Source organism: Oncorhynchus mykiss, chromosome 13, assembly GCF_057628025.1.
Source record: "Oncorhynchus mykiss isolate SJ-2025 chromosome 13, ASM5762802v1, whole genome shotgun sequence".
NCBI classification, from domain to species: Eukaryota; Metazoa; Chordata; class Actinopteri; order Salmoniformes; family Salmonidae; genus Oncorhynchus; species Oncorhynchus mykiss.
In genome coordinates, this window is record NC_143034.1 from 85,681,371 (window position 1) to 85,701,293 (window position 19,923).

The 19,923-nt window shown below is 49.2% G+C and overlaps 1 protein-coding gene across 6 annotated transcripts in view; it reads left to right on the plus strand.

Annotated features, from left to right (window-relative positions):
• The window catches only part of card11 (caspase recruitment domain family, member 11), a 98,077-nt gene that overhangs the window by 36,957 nt on the left and 41,197 nt on the right, over positions 1–19,923 (plus strand). For 3 of the 6 annotated variants that reach the window (XR_016486154.1, XR_016486153.1, XM_090197989.1), the window contains exons 7-14: positions 1,315–1,461; positions 4,172–4,297; positions 4,620–4,694; positions 11,668–11,787; positions 11,896–12,054; positions 12,168–12,246; positions 12,382–12,521; positions 13,077–13,183. Coding sequence is in view for 4 of the 6 variants with exons in the window: in XM_090197989.1 (XP_090054115.1) it covers positions 1,315–1,461; positions 4,172–4,297; positions 4,620–4,694; positions 11,668–11,787; positions 11,896–12,054; positions 12,168–12,246; positions 12,382–12,521; positions 13,077–13,183 (953 nt within the window). In the remaining 2 variants the exon portion in view is untranslated. Of the gene's footprint in view, positions 1–1,314; positions 1,553–4,171; positions 4,298–4,619; positions 4,695–11,667; positions 11,788–11,895; positions 12,055–12,167; positions 12,247–12,381; positions 12,522–13,076; positions 13,184–19,923 lie in introns of those variants that run through there. The other 3 variants (XM_090197990.1, XM_090197992.1, XM_090197993.1) reach the window with 3 other exon arrangements.

Sequence of the window (19,923 nt, forward strand, 5' to 3'; positions counted from 1 at the left end):
AACCCTTAACCCCCAACGCCCAACCCCAAACTCTTAACCCAAACCCTACCCTTAACCCTAACCACTAACCCCCAACCCCAAACTCTTAACCCAAACCCTTAACCCCCAACCCCAAACCCTTAACCCTACCCTAATCCTTAACCCCTAACCCCTAACCCTTAACCCAAATCCCTAACCCTTAACCCCTACCCTTAACCCCCAACCCCAAACCCTTAACCCTTAACCCCTAACCCCTACCCCCAAACCCTTAAACCCTAACTCTTAACCCAAACTCCTACCCTTAACCCTAACCACTAACAACCAACCCCAAACCCTTTAACCCTAAACCCTTAACCCCCAACCCCAAACCCTTAACCCTTAACCCCAAACCCTTAACCCTAACCCCCAATCCCCAACCCCTAACTCTTAACCCAAACCCCTACCCTTAACCCTTAACCCCCAACGCCCAACCCCAAACTCTTAACCCAAACCCTACCCTTAACCCCTAACTCCTACCCTTAACCCTAACCACTAACCCCAACTCCAAACTCTTAACGCAAACCCCTACCCTTAACCCCTAACCCCTACCCGTAACCCCTTTACCCCTACCCCCTAACACCTACCCTTAACCCTTAACTCCTACCCATAATCCTTAACCCTTAACCCCTACCCATAATCCTTAACCCCTACCCATAACCCTTAACCCCTAACCCCTATCCTTAACCCCTACCCATAACCCTTAACCACTAACCCCAAACCCCAAACTCTTAACCCAAACCCCTAACCCGAACCCTTAACCCCTACCCTTAACCCCTAACCCCTACCCGTAACCCCTAACTCCTACCCGTAACCCCTAACCCCTACCCTTAACCCATACCCATAACCCTTACCCCTACCTTTAACCCTTAACCCCTACCCATAACCCTTAACCACTAAACCCAAACCCCCAACCCCAAACTCTTAACCCAAACCCCTAACCCTTAACCCCTACCCTTAACCCCTAACCCCTACCCGTTACCCCTACCCATAACCCTTAACCCCAAACCCCCAACCCCAAACTCTTAACCCAAACCCCTTAACCCTTAACCCCTACCCTTAACCCCTAACCCCTAACCCTTAACCCTTAGCCTATAACCTTTATTTATTTAACTTTGGGAATCCAAATGATGCATTCATTCTACTTTCTCCCCTGGATGTGTGTGTGTGCACGTGTGTGTGCACGTGTGTGTGCACGTGTGTGTGCATGTGTGTGTTTGTGTGCATGTGTGTGTGTTTGTGCATGTGTGTGTGTGTGCGTCTGCGTGTGTGTGTGTGTTTGTGTGTGTGCGTGTGTAGCCAGGGCCTCTGCCTGCGTCTGACAAGGCGATCCTGGACATTCTGGAACACGACCGCCAGGAGGCGTTAGAAGACAGACAAGACCTGGTCAACAGACTGTACAACCTGCATGAGGAGATACGGCAGGCGGAGGAGCTACGAGACAAGGTTATTATAGTAGTATTATAGTAGTACTATAGTAGTATTACTGTACAACCTGCATGAGGAGATACGGCAGGCTGAGGAGCTACGAGACAAGGTTATTATAGTAGTATTATAGTAGTACTATAGTAGTATTACTGTACAACTTGCATGAGGAGATACGGCAGGCTGAGGAGCTACGAGACAAAGTTATTATAGTAGTATTATAGTAGTATCAGGTTATACACACACAGGGGAAAAAAGATGTTGAGCAAACTCAAAATATCAAGGCAACCAGCTGCAGTAGGATTTCTATTTCTGAACCAATATACTGTACATTCTCAATATGAATTATGTCAATACATACAGTACATACAGTGCATGACATACAGTATATTGTATCATTAGGCCTTCCTTTGAGAGTCACACCCTAACAGTGTTCTGAAACTCCTGGTTTACAAGCCACATCAAGCCTGCAAGTCACATATTTCTGGCTTGCAAAGTGATGTGTAATTCCTACTGGAATACAGCCAGACTGAGGTTATCCAACAATTGACAACTGCATTCAGAATGACTGCCGGGGTAGGGAAGATTGACTGATGAGAGTACCTCATTCATCTGAACTGGATCAACCGTCTTAGTAACAGGTACTATATGTGCAACTACCAACAGATTGGATTAGTTTAGAAATACAGTGTGTTGTTTACCTTTTGTAGCACAAGACTAATCAAGTAGTCAATGAACATAAAACAGTACAGGTATTGAAACAAACAATTCTGAAAATCAACCTGCAATACAGAATGCTGGGAAATATGATAATGATGGGTGTGGTTTTAAGTAGCATTGAGCAAACATGAATTAGTAATTTCACTCAACAAGTTCATTGAAAAGTGCACCTCACAGATGGAACAATTTTGAGCGAATTAGAATCTAGTGCTGAGCGAATTAGAATCTAGTGCTGAGCGAATTAGAATCTAGTGCTGAGCGAATTAGAATCTAGTGCTGAGCGAATTAGAATCTAGAGCTGAGCGAATTAGAATCTAGTGTTGAGCGAATTAGAATCTAGTGCTGAGCGAATTAGAATCAAGTGCTGAGCGAATTAGAATCTAGTGCTGAGCGAATTAGAATCTAGTGCTGAGCAAATTTGTCACGGTCGTCCTCCTCTTCATCTGAAGAGGAGAGGCGAGAAGGATCGGAGGACCAAAATACGGCATGATATGTGTTCATCATGAATTTTAATAAAGAAAACACTGAACACTGAAACACTATACAAAAACAGTAAACAAAATAACAACCGTAAAGCTAATGCGAGCTGCGCTGAAACAAGCCATCAACATAGACAATCACCCACAAACAAACAGTGCAACCCAGGCTACCTAAGTATGATTCTCAATCAGAGACAACTAATGACACCTGCCTCTGATTGAGAACCATACTCGGCCGAAACATAGAAATCCCAAATCATAGAAAATCAAACATAGACTGCCCACCCAACTCACGCCCTGACCATACTAAATAATGACAAAACAAAGGAAATAAAGGTCAGAACGTGACAGAATTAGAATCTAGTGCTGAGCGAATTAGAATCTAGGGTTGAGTGAATTAGAATCTAGTGTTGAGCGAATTAGAATCTAGGGTTGAGTGAATTAGAATCTAGTGTTGAGCGAATTAGAATCTAGTGCTGAGCGAATTAGAATCTAGTGCTGAGCGAATTAGAATCTAGTGCTGAGCGAATTAGAATCTAGTGCTGAGCGAATTAGAATCTAGTGCTGAGCGAATTAGAATCTAGCGCTGAGCGAATTAGAATCTAGCGCTGAGCGAATTAGAATCTAGGGTTGAGCGAATTAGAATCTAGTGCTGAGCGAATTAGAATCTAGTGCTGAGCGAATTAGAATCTAGTGTTGAGCGAATTAGAATCTAGTGCTGAGCGAATTAGAATCTAGTGCTGAGCGAATTAGAATCTAGTGCTGAGCGAATTAGAATCTAGCGCTGAGCGAATTAGAATCTAGTGCTGAGCGAATTAGAATCTAGTGCTGAGCGAATTAGAATCTAGTGCTGAGCGAATTAGAATCTAGCGCTGAGCGAATTAGAATCTAGTGCTGAGCGAATTAGAATCTAGTGCTGAGCGAATTAGAATCTAGTGCTGAGCGAATTAGAATCTAGTGCTGAGCGAATTAGAATCTAGCGCTGAGCGAATTAGAATCTAGTGCTGAGCGAATTAGAATCTAGTGTTGAGCGAATTAGAATCTAGTGCTGAGCGAATTAGAATCTAGTGCTGAGCGAATTAGAATCTAGTGCTGAGCGAATTAGAATCTAGCGCTGAGCGAATTAGAATCTAGTGCTGAGCGAATTAGAATCTAGTGCTGAGCGAATTAGAATCTAGTGCTGAGCGAATTAGAATCTAGCGCTGAGCGAATTAGAATCTAGTGCTGAGCGAATTAGAATCTAGTGTTGAGCGAATTAGAATCTAGTGCTGAGCGAATTAGAATCTAGTGCTGAGCGAATTAGAATCTAGTGTTGAGCGAATTAGAATCTAGTGCTGAGCGAATTAGAATCTAGTGCTGAGCGAATTAGAATCTAGTGTTGAGTTTACTAGAAATCCTGCATCTGGTTGATATTTAAGTTGAATCAACTGAGTCTACTTGACTTCTGTCTGTATCATTTCTGAATTGTGATTCAACCCCTAGTCCCTGATCCTGACGTGTGTGTGTGTGTGTGTGTGTGTGTGTGTGTCTAGTACCTTGAGGAGAAAGAGGATCTGGAGCTCAGGAGCTCTACACTACAGAAGGACTGTGAGATGTACAGAAACAGGATGAACACCATCATTATACAGCTGGAGGAGGTGGAGAAGGAGAGAGACCAGGTAACACACACACACACACACACACACACACACACACACACACACACACACACACACACACACACACACACACAGAGAGAGAGAGAGAGAGAGAGAGAGAGAGAGAGAGACAGACACGCAGACAACAACAACAATAACAGAGACATCTTGTGTCAAGCATTGTAAACAGTGTGTGTGTGTGTGTTACCTGGTCTCTCTCCTTCTCCACCTCCTCCAGCTGTATAATGATGGTGTGTGTGTGTGTGTGTGTGTGTGTGTGTGTGTGTGTGTGTGTGTGTGTGTGTGTGTGCGTGCGTGCGTGCGTGCGTGCGTGTGTGTGCAGGCGTTCCGAGCCAGAGATGAAGCCCAGCACCAATTCTCTCAGGGTCTGGTTGATAAAGACAAGTACAGGAAACAGGTGAGTTAGAGTTAGCGAACAGTATTTACTCATGAACTTGATTTGTTTGTTTTCCTGAAGTGTTTGTTTTGTCTACTTTTCGCCAGTTGTTTTGTGAAGTAAACTCCTCCTGGAGTTGTGGGACATTTACAACCTAGCTAGCTTGGGTTAGGGTTACTGTGGGATTGTTACAACCTAGCTAGCTAGGGTTAGGGTTACTGTGGGACTGTTACAACCTAGCTAGCTTGGGTTAGGGTTACTGTGGGACTGTTACAACCTAGCTAGCTTGGCTTAGGGTTAGGGTTACTGTGGGACTGTTACAACCTAGCTAGCTTGGGTTAGGGTTAGGGTTACTGTGGGACTGTTACAACCTAGCTAGCTTGGGTTAGGGTTACTGTGGGACTGTTACAACCTAGCTAGCTTTGGTTAAGGTTAGGGTTACTGTGGGACTGTTACAACCTAGCTAGCTTGGGTTAGGGTTACTGTGGGACTGTTACAACCAAGCTAGCTAGGGTTAGGGTTACTGTGGGACTGTTACAACCTAGCTAGCTTGGGTTAGGGTTACTGTGGGACTGTTACAACCTAGCTAGCTTTGGTTAGGGTTAGGGTTACTGTGGGACTGTTACAACCTAGCTAGCTTGGGTTAGGGTTACTGTGGGACTGTTACAACCTAGCTAGCTTTGGTTAGGGTTAGGGTTACTGTGGGACTGTTACAACCTAGCTAGCTTGGGTTAGGGTTAGGGTTACTGTGGGACTGTTACAACCTAGCTAGCTTGGGTTAGGGTTACTGTGGGACTGTTACAACCTAGCTAGCTTGGGTTAGGGTTAGGGTTACTGTGGGACTGTTACAACCTAGCTAGCTTGGGTTAGGGTTACTGTGGGACTGTTACAACCTAGCTAGCTTGGGTTAGGTTTACTGTGGGACTGTTTCAACCTAGCTATCTAGGGTTAGGGTTACTGTGGGACTGTTACAACCTAGCTAGCTTGGGTTAGGGTTACTGTGGGACTGTTACAACCTAGCTAGCTAGGGTTAGGGTTACTGTTCCTTCAGTCTGACCCCCTCCCTGTTCCCACAGTCTGATCCCCTCCCTGTTCCCACAGTCTGACCCCCTCCCTGTTCCCACAGTCTGACCCCCTCCCTGTTCCTTCAGTCTGACCCCCTCCCTGTTCCCACAGTCTGACCCCCTCCCTCCCTGTTCCCACAGTCTGATCCTCTCCCTGTTCCCACAGTCTGACCCCCTCCCTGTTCCCACAGTCTGATCCTCTCCCTGTTCCCACAGTCTGACCCCCTCCCTGTTCCCACAGTCTGATCCTCTCCCTGTTCCCACAGTCTGATCCTCTCCCTGTTCCCACAGTCTGACCCCCTCCCTGTTCCCACAGTCTGATCCCCTCCCTGTTCCCACAGTCTGATCCTCTCCCTGTTCCCACAGTCTGACCCCCTCCCTGTTCCCACAGTCTGACTCCCTCCCTGTTCCCACAGTCTGATCCTCTCCCTGTTCAGACAGTCTGACTCCCTCCCTGTTCCCACAGTCTGACCCCCTCCCTGTTCCCATAGTCTGACAACAAGATCCGTCATGTCTCTCTTCCCTCATACTCACCCCACAACATTGACAGATGCCTCATCTCCTTCCTCAACATCAACGCTGTTAACCCCCTCTAACTCTCTGATGCCTCCCCATTTTACCCTCAGAACAGCCTCAATTCGTTGTGGCATGGACTCTACAAGGTGGGATGCTGGCCCATGATGACTCCAATGTTTAACACAGTTGGCTGGATGTCCATTGAGTGGTGGACCATTCTTGATACACACAGGAAACTGTTCAGCGTGAAAAACCCAGCAGTGTTGCAGTTCTTGACACAAACCGGTGCACCTGGCACCTACTACCATACCCCGTTCAAAGCCACTTAAATATTTTGTCTTGAATGAAGCAGCTGCCTGTAAGCTGCCGAGAGTCTGTGGAGAAGCTGGCTACTTTGTGCTACTGGCAAATGGTGATGCTAACCGTTAAGCTAACATTAGCTAGCAAGCGAACTGGCACTGACAGTATGGGATAATGGAGAGTGAATTAAATTATTTCTTCATCATCTTGTTAGATAGCTAGCTTGGTACAGCACTTTGTGTTGTGTGCATTGTGCTGCACTCACCAGCCCATTGGTTTCATATGAAGTGTGTGTGTAACTTCCTGGTTCAATTAGCAAGCTAATATTAGCTAGCTAACTAATGTAATGAGCTAGTGCACATTATAAAACCTAACACAAATCCTTCAAGCACCAAACTCCGTAGCTTGATGTAAAATATGTAAAGACTCTTGAAAACAACATGAAGTTGTCTGGTTTTTGGATGAAAAGAGGGGAGGAGCACCCTGGGAAAAGCACCCTCCTTTCCCTTTTTCTTGTCACTCCAGTGAGATCCCCTGAGTGGACGTTCGTGCTCTCTGATTGGCTCAAAGTCAAGTAGTTGGTCACTGCCGAACATTGCGTTTCTACAAGTATAAACCCCAGGGCAAGAGAGGGAACGGCCTCCCACCGTGATAACAACCTATCGGTTACCGGCCCAACGCTCTAACCACTAGGCTACCCTGCAGCCCCAGGGCAAGAGAGGGAACGGCCTCCCACCGTGATAACAACCTATCGGTTACCGGCCCAACGCTCTAACCACTAGGCTACCCTGCAGCCCCAGGGCAAGAGAGGGAACGGCCTCCCACCGTGATAACAACCTATCGGTTACCGGCCCAACGCTCTAACCACTAGGCTACCCTGCCGCCCCAGGGCAAGAGAGGGAACGGCTGTGTTAACAACCTATCGGTTACCGGCCCAACGCTCTAACCACTAGGCTACCCTGCAGCCCCAGGGCAAGAGAGGGAACGGCCTCCCACCGTGATAACAACCTATCGGTTACCGGCCCAACGCTCTAACCACTAGGCTACCCTGCAGCCCCAGGGCAAGAGAGGGAACGGCCTCCCACCGTGTTAACAACCTATCGGTTACCGGCCCAACGCTCTAACCACTAGGCTACCCTGCAGCCCCAGGGCAAGAGAGGGAACGGCCTCCCACCGTGATAACAACCTATCGGTTACCGGCCCAACGCTCTAACCACTAGGCTACCCTGCAGCCCCAGGGCAAGAGAGGGAATGGCCTCCCACCGTGATAACAACCTATCGGTTACCGGCCCAACGCTCTAACCACTAGGCTACCCTGCAGCCCCAGGGCAAGAGAGGGAACGGCCTCCCACCGTGATAACAACCTATCGGTTACTGGCCCAACGCTCTAACCACTAGGCTACCCTGCCGCCCCAGGGCAAGAGAGGGAACGGCCTCCCACCGTGATAACAACCTATCGGTTACCGGCCCAACGCTCTAACCACTAGGCTACCCTGCAGCCCCAGGGCAAGAGAGGGAACGGCCTCCCACCGTGATAACAACCTATCGGTTACCGGCCCAACGCTCTAACCACTAGGCTACCCTGCCGCCCCAGGGCAAGAGAGGGAACGGCCTCCCACCGTGATAACAACCTATCGGTTACCGGCCCAACGCTCTAACCACTAGGCTACCCTGCTGCCCCAGGGCAAGAGAGGGAACGGCCTCCCACCTTGTTAACAACCTATCGGTTACCAGCCCAACTCTCTAACCGCTAGGCTACCCTGCTGCCCCAGGGCATAAGAGGGAACGGCCTCCCACCGTGATAACAACCTATCGGCAGTCAGATTTCTTGGTGTGTCTGATTAGGATTAAATTAGTTCATCTGAATTCTTATCATTCTTATTCAAACATTGCATTTCTACAAGTATAAACCCCAGGGCAAGAGAGGGAACGGCTGTGTTAACAACCTATCGGTTACCGGCCCAACGCTCTAACCACTAGGCTACCCTGCAGCCCCAGGGCAAGAGAGGGAACGGCCTCCCACCGTGATAACAACCTATCGGTTACCGGCCCAACGCTCTAACCACTAGGCTACCCTGCAGCCCCAGGGCAAGAGAGGGAACGGCCTCCCACCGTGATAACAACCTATCGGTTACCGGCCCAACGCTCTAACCACTAGGCTACCCTGCCGCCCCAAGGCAAGAGAGGGAACGGCTGTGTTAACAACCTATCGGTTACCGGCCCAACGCTCTAACCACTAGGCTACCCTGCAGCCCCAGGGCAAGAGAGGGAACGGCCTCCCACCGTGATAACAACCTATCGGTTACCGGCCCAACGCTCTAACCACTAGGCTACCCTGCAGCCCCAGGGCAAGAGAGGGAACGGCCTCCCACCGTGATAACAACCTATCGGTTACCGGCCCAACGCTCTAACCACTAGGCTACCCTGCAGCCCCAGGGCAAGAGAGGGAACGGCCTCCCACCGTGATAACAACCTATCGGTTACCGGCCCAACGCTCTAACCACTAGGCTACCCTGCAGCCCCAGGGCAAGAGAGGGAACGGCCTCCCACCGTGATAACAACCTATCGGTTACCGGCCCAACGCTCTAACCACTAGGCTACCCTGCAGCCCCAGGGCAAGAGAGGGAACGGCCTCCCACCGTGATAACAACCTATCGGTTACCGGCCCAACGCTCTAACCACTAGGCTACCCTGCAGCCCCAGGGCAAGAGAGGGAATGGCCTCCCACCGTGATAACAACCTATCGGTTACCGGCCCAACGCTCTAACCACTAGGCTACCCTGCAGCCCCAGGGCAAGAGAGGGAACGGCCTCCCACCGTGATAACAACCTATCGGTTACTGGCCCAACGCTCTAACCACTAGGCTACCCTGCCGCCCCAGGGCAAGAGAGGGAACGGCCTCCCACCGTGATAACAACCTATCGGTTACCGGCCCAACGCTCTAACCACTAGGCTACCCTGCAGCCCCAGGGCAAGAGAGGGAACGGCCTCCCACCGTGATAACAACCTATCGGTTACCGGCCCAACGCTCTAACCACTAGGCTACCCTGCCGCCCCAGGGCAAGAGAGGGAACGGCCTCCAACCGTGATAACAACCTATCGGTTACCGGCCCAACGCTCTAACCACTAGGCTACCCTGCTGCCCCAGGGCAAGAGAGGGAACGGCCTCCCACCTTGTTAACAACCTATCGGTTACCAGCCCAACTCTCTAACCGCTAGGCTACCCTGCTGCCCCAGGGCATAAGAGGGAACGGCCTCCCACCGTGATAACAACCTATCGGCAGTCAGATTTCTTGGTGTGTCTGATTAGGATTAAATTAGTTCATCTGAATTCTTATCATTCTTATTCAAACATTGCGTTTCTACAAGTATAAACCCCAGGGCAAGAGAGGGAACGGCTGTGTTAACAACCTATCGGTTACCGGCCCAACGCTCTAACCACTAGGCTACCCTGCAGCCCCAGGGCAAGAGAGGGAACGGCCTCCCACCGTGATAACAACCTATCGGTTACCGGCCCAACGCTCTAACCACTAGGCTACCCTGCAGCCCCAGGGCAAGAGAGGGAACGGCCTCCCACCGTGATAACAACCTATCGGTTACCGGCCCAACGCTCTAACCACTAGGCTACCCTGCCGCCCCAGGGCAAGAGAGGGAACGGCCTCCCACCGTTATAACAACCTATCGGTTACCGGCCCAACGCTCTAACCACTAGGCTACCCTGCAGCCCCAGGGCAAGAGAGGGAACGGCTGTGTTAACAACCTATCGGTTACCGGCCCAACGCTCTAACCACTAGGCTACCCTGCAGCCCCAGGGCAAGAGAGGGAACGGCTGTGTTAACAACCTATCGGTTACCGGCCCAACGCTCTAACCACTAGGCTACCCTGCAGCCCCAGGGCAAGAGAGGGAACGGCCTCCCACCGTGATAACAACCTATCGGTTACCGGCCCAACGCTCTAACCACTAGGCTACCCTGCCGCCCCAGGGCAAGAGAGGGAACGGCTGTGTTAACAACCTATCGGTTACCGGCCCAACGCTCTAACCACTAGGCTACCCTGCAGCCCCAGGGCAAGAGAGGGAACGGCCTCCCACCGTGATAACAACCTATCGGTTACCGGCCCAACGCTCTAACCACTAGGCTACCCTGCCGCCCCAGGGCAAGAGAGGGAACGGCTGTGTTAACAACCTATCGGTTACCGGCCCAACGCTCTAACCACTAGGCTACCCTGCAGCCCCAGGGCAAGAGAGGGAACGGCCTCCCACCGTGATAACAACCTATCGGTTACCGGCCCAACGCTCTAACCACTAGGCTACCCTGCCGCCCCAGGGCAAGAGAGGGAACGGCCTCCCACCGTGATAACAACCTATCGGTTACCGGCCCAACGCTCTAACCACTAGGCTACCCTGCAGCCCCAGGGCAAGAGAGGGAACGGCCTCCCACCGTGATAACAACCTATCGGTTACTGGCCCAACGCTCTAACCACTAGGCTACCCTGCCGCCCCAGGGCAAGAGAGGGAACGGCCTCCCACCGTGATAACAACCTATCGGTTACCGGCCCAACGCTCTAACCACTAGGCTACCCTGCAGCCCCAGGGCAAGAGAGGGAACGGCCTCCCACCGTGATAACAACCTATCGGTTACCGGCCCAACGCTCTAACCACTAGGCTACCCTGCCGCCCCAGGGCAAGAGAGGGAACGGCCTCCCACCGTGATAACAACCTATCGGTTACCGGCCCAACGCTCTAACCACTAGGCTACCCTGCTGCCCCAGGGCAAGAGAGGGAACGGCCTCCCACCTTGTTAACAACCTATCGGTTACCAGCCCAACTCTCTAACCGCTAGGCTACCCTGCAGCCCCAGGGCATAAGAGGGAACGGCCTCCCACCGTGATAACAACCTATCGGCAGTCAGATTTCTTGGTGTGTCTGATTAGGATTAAATTAGTTCATCTGAATTCTTATCAACATTTGCTAATTTGGTGTCCTGTTTTGTGACACACCTCTCTCTCTCTCTCTGTGTGTGTGTGTGTGTGTGTGTGTGTGTGTGTATGTGTGTGTGTGTGTGTGTGTGTGTGTGTGTGTGTGTGTGTGTGTGTGTGTGTGTGTGTGTGTGTAGATCAGAGAGTTGGAGGAGAGGAGTGATGAGCTGCACATAGTGATTGTTCATAAAGATGCTAAGATCGTCACTTTGGAGTCCAGACTGAGACGCCTATCGAAAGATACTGCTATGGACCAGGTAACACACACACACGTGCACGCACGCACGCACGCACACACACACACACACACACACACACACACACACACGCGCATTTCTCTGTATCTCTCTCTCTCTCTCTTTCAGAGTTTGCCCAGAGACATCCCCCCAACTGTCATTGCTCAGGTGATGGGGGAGGAGCCTAAATCTCTTGGCCAATCAGAGTGCTCCAGTGACGAGTCGCCAGAGGAGAAGTTCTTCCTTCCAGAACCCCGCCTCAAGAGACGACCCAACCTGAAAGCAGTGGTCAGCACACACACACACACTCACACACACACACACACACACACACACACACACACACACACACACCCACACACCCACCCACCCACCCACAACACTGTGTTTGTGCTGTGTAGATTACCAGAGTGAAGTCTCCAGTCTCCACCCCCAAAACTCTGGACCCGCCAATCAACACAGAGGACATTCTCCGTGCAGGTACTAAACATATGGCAGGTCATCATTAGATGCTCAACATGGGCCTGGAAGGCCCACAGGCATATTGGCATCCATATGGGAAAATATTGAGAAAGAAAGGTGTGTGTGTGTGTGTGTGCGTGTGTGTGTGTTCAGCTGGTGGTGGAGCGTCTCCAGATGTGATGATGTCAGAGAGTAACCTAACCCTGACCCTGAGCAGCACATGTCCCCCCTCCCCTTCCCACTCCCCCTTCCCCATCCGCCCCAACACAGAGCTGCCCAGCAAGGCTACCATGGTGAGTCTACACACACACACACACACACACACCAGGCTGTTTACATTGACCCCCAAGACTGCTGAGCAGCTCATCAAATGGCTACCAGACTGTTTACATTGACCCCCAAGACTGCTGAGCACACACACACACACACACACACACACACACACACACACACACACACACACACACACACACACACACACAGACACACACACACACACACACACACACATATTACCTCAACTGCCAACACTGCTGTTACTCTGTTTATTATCTATCCTGACTAGTCCCTTTACCCCTACCTACATTATATTACCTACAACTACCTGACTCAGTACCGGTACCCCATGTTATTACCTCAACTACCTGGTACCCCTGCACATTGACTCAGTACTGGTACTCCTTGTATAGGAGGGCTTGTTAGTAAGCGTTTCACGGTACTTTTGTCGAGAAAGGGCTTGTAAGCACGGTAAAGTGTATTTGACGCATGTGAAAATCAAGTAGATTTATATTTGATTTGACACACCTGCACCCCCTTACCTGTGTGTTGTCATGGTAACCTGTGTTTAGCTGCGCTACCGTAACGACAGCATCATGTCCACCAACCCCGAGCCGCCAGGAAACGCATCACTGGTCCGTCGGACGCGAGAGGGAGAGACTGACTTCCAGCCCCGCGGGTACACTTCACCCTACACCCTAAACACTTCACCCTACACCCTAAACACTTCACCCTACACCCTAAACACTTCACCCTACACCCTAAACACTTCACCCTACACCCTAGACACTTCACCCTACACCCTAGACACTTCACCCTACACCCTAAACACTTCACCCAACACCCTAAACACTTCACCCTACACCCTAAACACTTCACACTACACCCTAGACACTTCACCCTACACCCTAAACACTTCACCCTACACCCTAAACATTTCACCCTACTCCCTAAACATTTCACCCTAAACACTTCACCCTACACACTAAACACTTCACCCTACACCCTAAACACTTCACCCTACTCCCTACACCCTAAACACTTCACCCTACACCCTAAACACTTCACCCTACACCCTAAACACTTCACCGTACACCCTAGACACTTCACCCTACTCCCTAAACACTTCACCCTACTCCCTAAACACTTCACCCTACACCCTAAACACTTCACCCTACACACTAAACACTTCACCCTACACCCTAAACACTTCACCCTACTCCCTAAACACTTCACCCTACTCCCTAAACACTTCACCCTACACCCTAAATACTTCACCCTACACCCTAGACACTTCACCCTACACCCTAAACACTTCACCCTACACCCTAAACACTTCACCCTACACCCTAAACACTTCACACTACACCCTAGACACTTCACCCTACACCCTAAACACTTCACCCTACACCCTAAACATTTCACCCTACTCCCTAAACATTTCACCCTAAACACTTCACCCTACACACTAAACACTTCACCTTACACCCTAAACACTTCACCCTACTCCCTACACCCTAAACACTTCACCCTACACCCTAAACACTTCACCCTACACCCTAAACACTTCACCCTACACCCTAGACACTTCACCCTACTCCCTAAACACTTCACCCTACTCCCTAAACACTTCACCCTACACCCTAAACACTTCACCCTACACACTAAACACTTCACCCTACACCCTAAACACTTCACCCTACTCCCTAAACACTTCACCCTACTCCCTACACCCTAAACACTTCACCCTACTCCCTAAACACTTCACCCTACACCCTAAATACTTCACCCTACACCCTAAATACTTCACCCTACTCACTACACCCTAAACAATTCTTCCTACACCCAAAACACTTCACCCTACACCCTACACCCTAAACAATTCTCCCTACACCCGAAACACTTCACCCTACACCCTAAACACTTCACCCTACACCCTAAACACTTCACCCTAAACCCTAAACACTACACCCTAAACACTTCACACCCTAAACATTTCACATCCTAAACACTTCACCCAACATCCTAAACACTTCACCCTAACCCCTACACCCTAAAGACTTCACCCTACTCCCTACACCCTAAACACGTCACCCTACACCCTATACCCTAAACCATTTACCCTACACCCTTTACCTTATACCCTACACCCTTTACCCTATACCCTAAACCATTTACCCTACACCCTATACCCTACACCCTTTACCCTAAACCCTTTACCCTATACCCTAAACCATTTACCCTACACCCTTTACCCTACACCCTATACTCTACACCCTTTACCCTATACCATAAACACTTAACCCTACTCCCTAAACACTTCACCCTACTCCCTACACCCTAAACACTTCACCCTACACCCTAAACAATTCTCCCTACACCCGAAACACTTAACCCTACACCCTAGACACTTCACCCTACACCCTAGACACTTCACCCTACACCCTAAACACTTCACCCTACACCCTAAACACTTCACCCTACACCCTAAACACTTCACCCTACACCCTAAACACTTCACCCTACTCCCTACACCCTAAACACTTCACCCTACTCCCTAAACACTTCACCCTACACCCTAAACACTTCACCCTACACCCTAAACACTTCACCCTACTCCCTACACCCTAAACACTTCACCCTACTCCCTAAACACTTCACCCTACACCCTACACACTTCACCCTACTCCCTACACCCGAAACACTTCACCCTACACCCTACACCCTAAACAATTCTCCCTAACCCGAAACACTTCACCCTACACCCTCAACACTTCACCATGAACCCTAAACACTTCACCCTAAACCCATAAACACTACACCCTAACCCCTACACCCTAAACACTTCACCCTACTCCCTACACCCTAAACACGTCACCCTACACCCTAAACCATTTACCCTACACCCTTTACCCTATACCCTACACCCTTTACCCTATACCCTTTACCCTAAACCATTTACCCTACACCCTATACCCTACACCCTTTACCCTACACCCTTTTCCTTATACCCTAAACCATTTACCCTACACCCTTTACCCTACTCCCTAAACACTTCACCCTACTCCCTAAACACTTCACCCTACACCCTAAACACTTCACCCTACACACTAAACACTTCACCCTACACCCTAAACACTTCACCCTACTCCCTAAACACTTCACCCTACTCCCTACACCCTAAACACTTCACCCTACTCCCTAAACACTTCACCCTACACCCTAAATACTTCACCCTACACCCTAAATACTTCACCCTACTCCCTACACCCTAAACAATTCTTCCTACACCCGAAACACTTCACCCTACACCCTACACCCTAAACAATTATTCCTACACCCGAAACACTTCACCCTACACCCTAAACACTTCACCCTACACCCTAAACACTTCACCCTAAACCCTAAACACTACACCCTAAACACTTCACACCCTAAACACTTCACATCCTAAACACTTCACCCAACATCCTAAACACTTCACCCTAACCCCTACACCCTAAAGACTTCACCCTACACCTTTACCCTATACCCTACACCCTTTACCCTATACCCTTTACCCTAAACCATTTACCCTACACCCTATACCCTACACCCTTTACCCTACACCCTTTTCCTTATACCCTAAACCATTTACCCTACACCCTTTACCCTACTCCCTAAACACTTCACCCTACTCCCTAAACACTTCACCCTACACCCTAAACACTTCACCCTACACACTAAACACTTCACCCTACACCCTAAACACTTCACCCTACTCCCTAAACACTTCACCCTACTCCCTACACCCTAAACACTTCACCCTACTCCCTAAACACTTCACCCTACTCCCTAAACACTTCACCCTACTCCCTACACCCTAAACACTTCACCCTACTCCCTAAACACTTCACCCTACACCCTAAATACTTCACCCTACACCCTAAATACTTCACCCTACTCCCTACACCCTAAACAATTCTTCCTACACCCGAAACACTTCACCCTACACCCTACACCCTAAACAATTATTCCTACACCCGAAACACTTCACCCTACACCCTAAACACTTCACCCTACACCCTAAACACTTCACCCTAAACCCTAAACACTACACCCTAAACACTTCACACCCTAAACACTTCACATCCTAAACACTTCACCCAACATCCTAAACACTTCACCCTAACCCCTACACCCTAAAGACTTCACCCTACACCTTTACCCTATACCCTACACCCTTTACCCTATACCCTTTACCCTAAACCATTTACCCTACACCCTATACCCTACACCCTTTACCCTACACCCTTTTCCTTATACCCTAAACCATTTACCCTACACCCTTTACCCTACTCCCTAAACACTTCACCCTACTCCCTAAACACTTCACCCTACACCCTAAACACTTCACCCTACACACTAAACACTTCACCCTACACCCTAAACACTTCACCCTACTCCCTAAACACTTCACCCTACTCCCTACACCCTAAACACTTCACCCTACTCCCTAAACACTTCACCCTACACCCTAAATACTTCACCCTACACCCTAAATACTTCACCCTACTCCCTACACCCTAAACAATTCTTCCTACACCCGAAACACTTCACCCTACACCCTACACCCTAAACAATTCTCCCTACACCCAAAACACTTCACCCTACACCCTAAACACTTCACCCTACACCCTAAACACTTCACCCTAAACCCTACACCCTAAACACTTCACACCCTAAACACTTCACATCCTAAACAATTCACCCAACATCCTAAACACTTCACCCTAACCCCTACACCCTAAAGACTTCACCCTACTCCCTACACCCTAAACACGTCACCCTACACCCTAAACAATTTACCCTACACCCTTTACCCTATACCCTACACCCTTTACCCTATACCCTAAACCATTTACCCTACACTCTATACCCTACACCCTTTACCCTAAACCCTTTACCCTATACCCTAAACCATTTACCCTACACCCTATACCCTATACTCTACACCCTTTACCCTATACCATAAACACTTCACCCTACTCCCTAAACACTTCACCCTACTCCCTACACCCTAAACACTTCACCCTACACCCTAAATACTTCACCCTACTCCCTACACCCTAGACACTTCACCCTACACCCTAGACACTTCACCCTACACCCTAAACACTTCACCCTACACCCTAAACACTTCACCCTACACCCTAAACACTTCACCCTACACCCTAAACACTTCACCCTACTCCCTACACCCTAAACACTTCACCCTACACCCTAAACACTTCACCCTACTCCCTAATCACTTCACCCTACACCCTAAACACTTCACCCTACTCCCTACACCCTAAACACTTCACCCTACTCCCTACACCCTAAACACTTCACCCTACTCCCCAAACACTTCACCCTACACCCTAAACACTTCACCCTACTCCCTACACCCTAAACAATTCTTCCTACACCCAAAACACTTCACCCTACACCCTACACCCTAAACAATTCTCCCTAACCCGAAACACTTCACCCTACACCCTCAACACTTCACCCTGAACCCTAAACACTTCACCCTAAACCCATAAACACTACACCCTAAACACTTCACACCCTAAACATTTCACATCCTAAACACTTCACCCAACATCCTAAACACTTCACCCTAACCCCTACACCCTAAACACTTCACCCTACTCCCTACACCCTAAACACGTCACCCTACACCCTAAACCATTTACCCTACACCCTTTACCCTATACCCTTTACCCTATACCCTTTACCCTAAACCATTTACCCTACACCCATTACCCTAAACCATTTACCCTACACCCTTTACCCTACACCCTTTTCCCTATACCCTAAACCATTTACCCTACACCCTTTACCCTAACCCCTACACCCTAAACACTTCACCCTACTCCCTACACCCTAAACACGTCACCCTACACCCTAAACCATTTACCCTATACCCTACACCCTTTACCCTATACCCTTTACCCTAAACCATTTACCCTACACCCTTTACCCTACACCCTTTTCCCTATACCCTAAACCATTTACCCTACACCCTTTACCCTACACCCTACACCCTATACCCTATATCATAAACACTTCACCCTACCCCCTACACCCTAAACACTTCACCCTACACCCTACACCCTAAATACTTCACCCTACTCCCTACACCCTAAACAATTCTCCCTACACCCAAAACACTTCACCCTACACCCTGAACAATTCTCCCTACACCCTAAACACTTCACCCTACACCGTAAACACTTCACCCTACACCCTAAAAACGACACCCTAAACACTTCACACCCTAAACGCTTCACACCCTAAACACTTCACCCTACTCCCTACACCCTAAACACGTCACCCTACACCCTAAACACTTCACCCTACACCCTAAACCATTTAGCCTACACCCTTTACCCTATGCCCTACACCCTTTACCCTATACCCTAAACACTTCACCCTACTCCCTACACCCTAAACACTGCACACTACACCCTAAACACTTCACCCTACACCCTAAACACTTCACCCTACACCCTAAACCCTTCACCCTACTCCCTAAACACTTCACCCTACTCCCTAAACACTTCACCCTACTCCCTAAACACTTCACCCTACACCCTAAACACTTCACCCTACTCCCTACACCCTAAACACTTCAGCCTACTCCCTAAACACTTCACCCTACACCATAAATACTTCACCCTAGACCCTAAATACTTCACCCTACACCCTAAACACTTCACCCTAAACACTTCACACCCTTTAACCTATACACTACACCCTTCTTCCTTTACCCTTTACCCTACACCCTTTACGCTACACCCTTTACACTACACCCTTTACCCTATACCCTTTACCCCTCCACATTTACGCTACACCCTTTACCCTACACCCTTTACCCTATACCCTTTTCCCTACACCATTTACCCTACACCCTTTACCCTACACCCTTTACCCTATACCCTTTTCCCTACACCATTTACGCTACACCCTTTTCCCTACACCCTTTACACTATACCCTTAACCCTATACCCTTTACCCTACACCCTTTACCCTATACCCTTTACCCTACACCCTTTACCCTACACCATTTATGCTACATCCTTTACACTACACCCTTTACCCTACACCATTTATGCTACACCCTTTACCCTACACCCTTTACCCTATCCCCTTTACCCTACACCCTATACCCTACACCCTTTACCCTACACCCTTTACACTACACCCTTTACCCTTTACCCTACACCATTTACCCTATACCCTTTACCCTACACCCTTTACACTACACCCTTTACCCTACACCCTTTACCCTACACCATTTACCCTACACCCTTTACCCTACACCCTTTACCCTACACCCTTTACCCTATACCCTTTACCCTACACCCTTTACCCTACACCATTTATGCTACA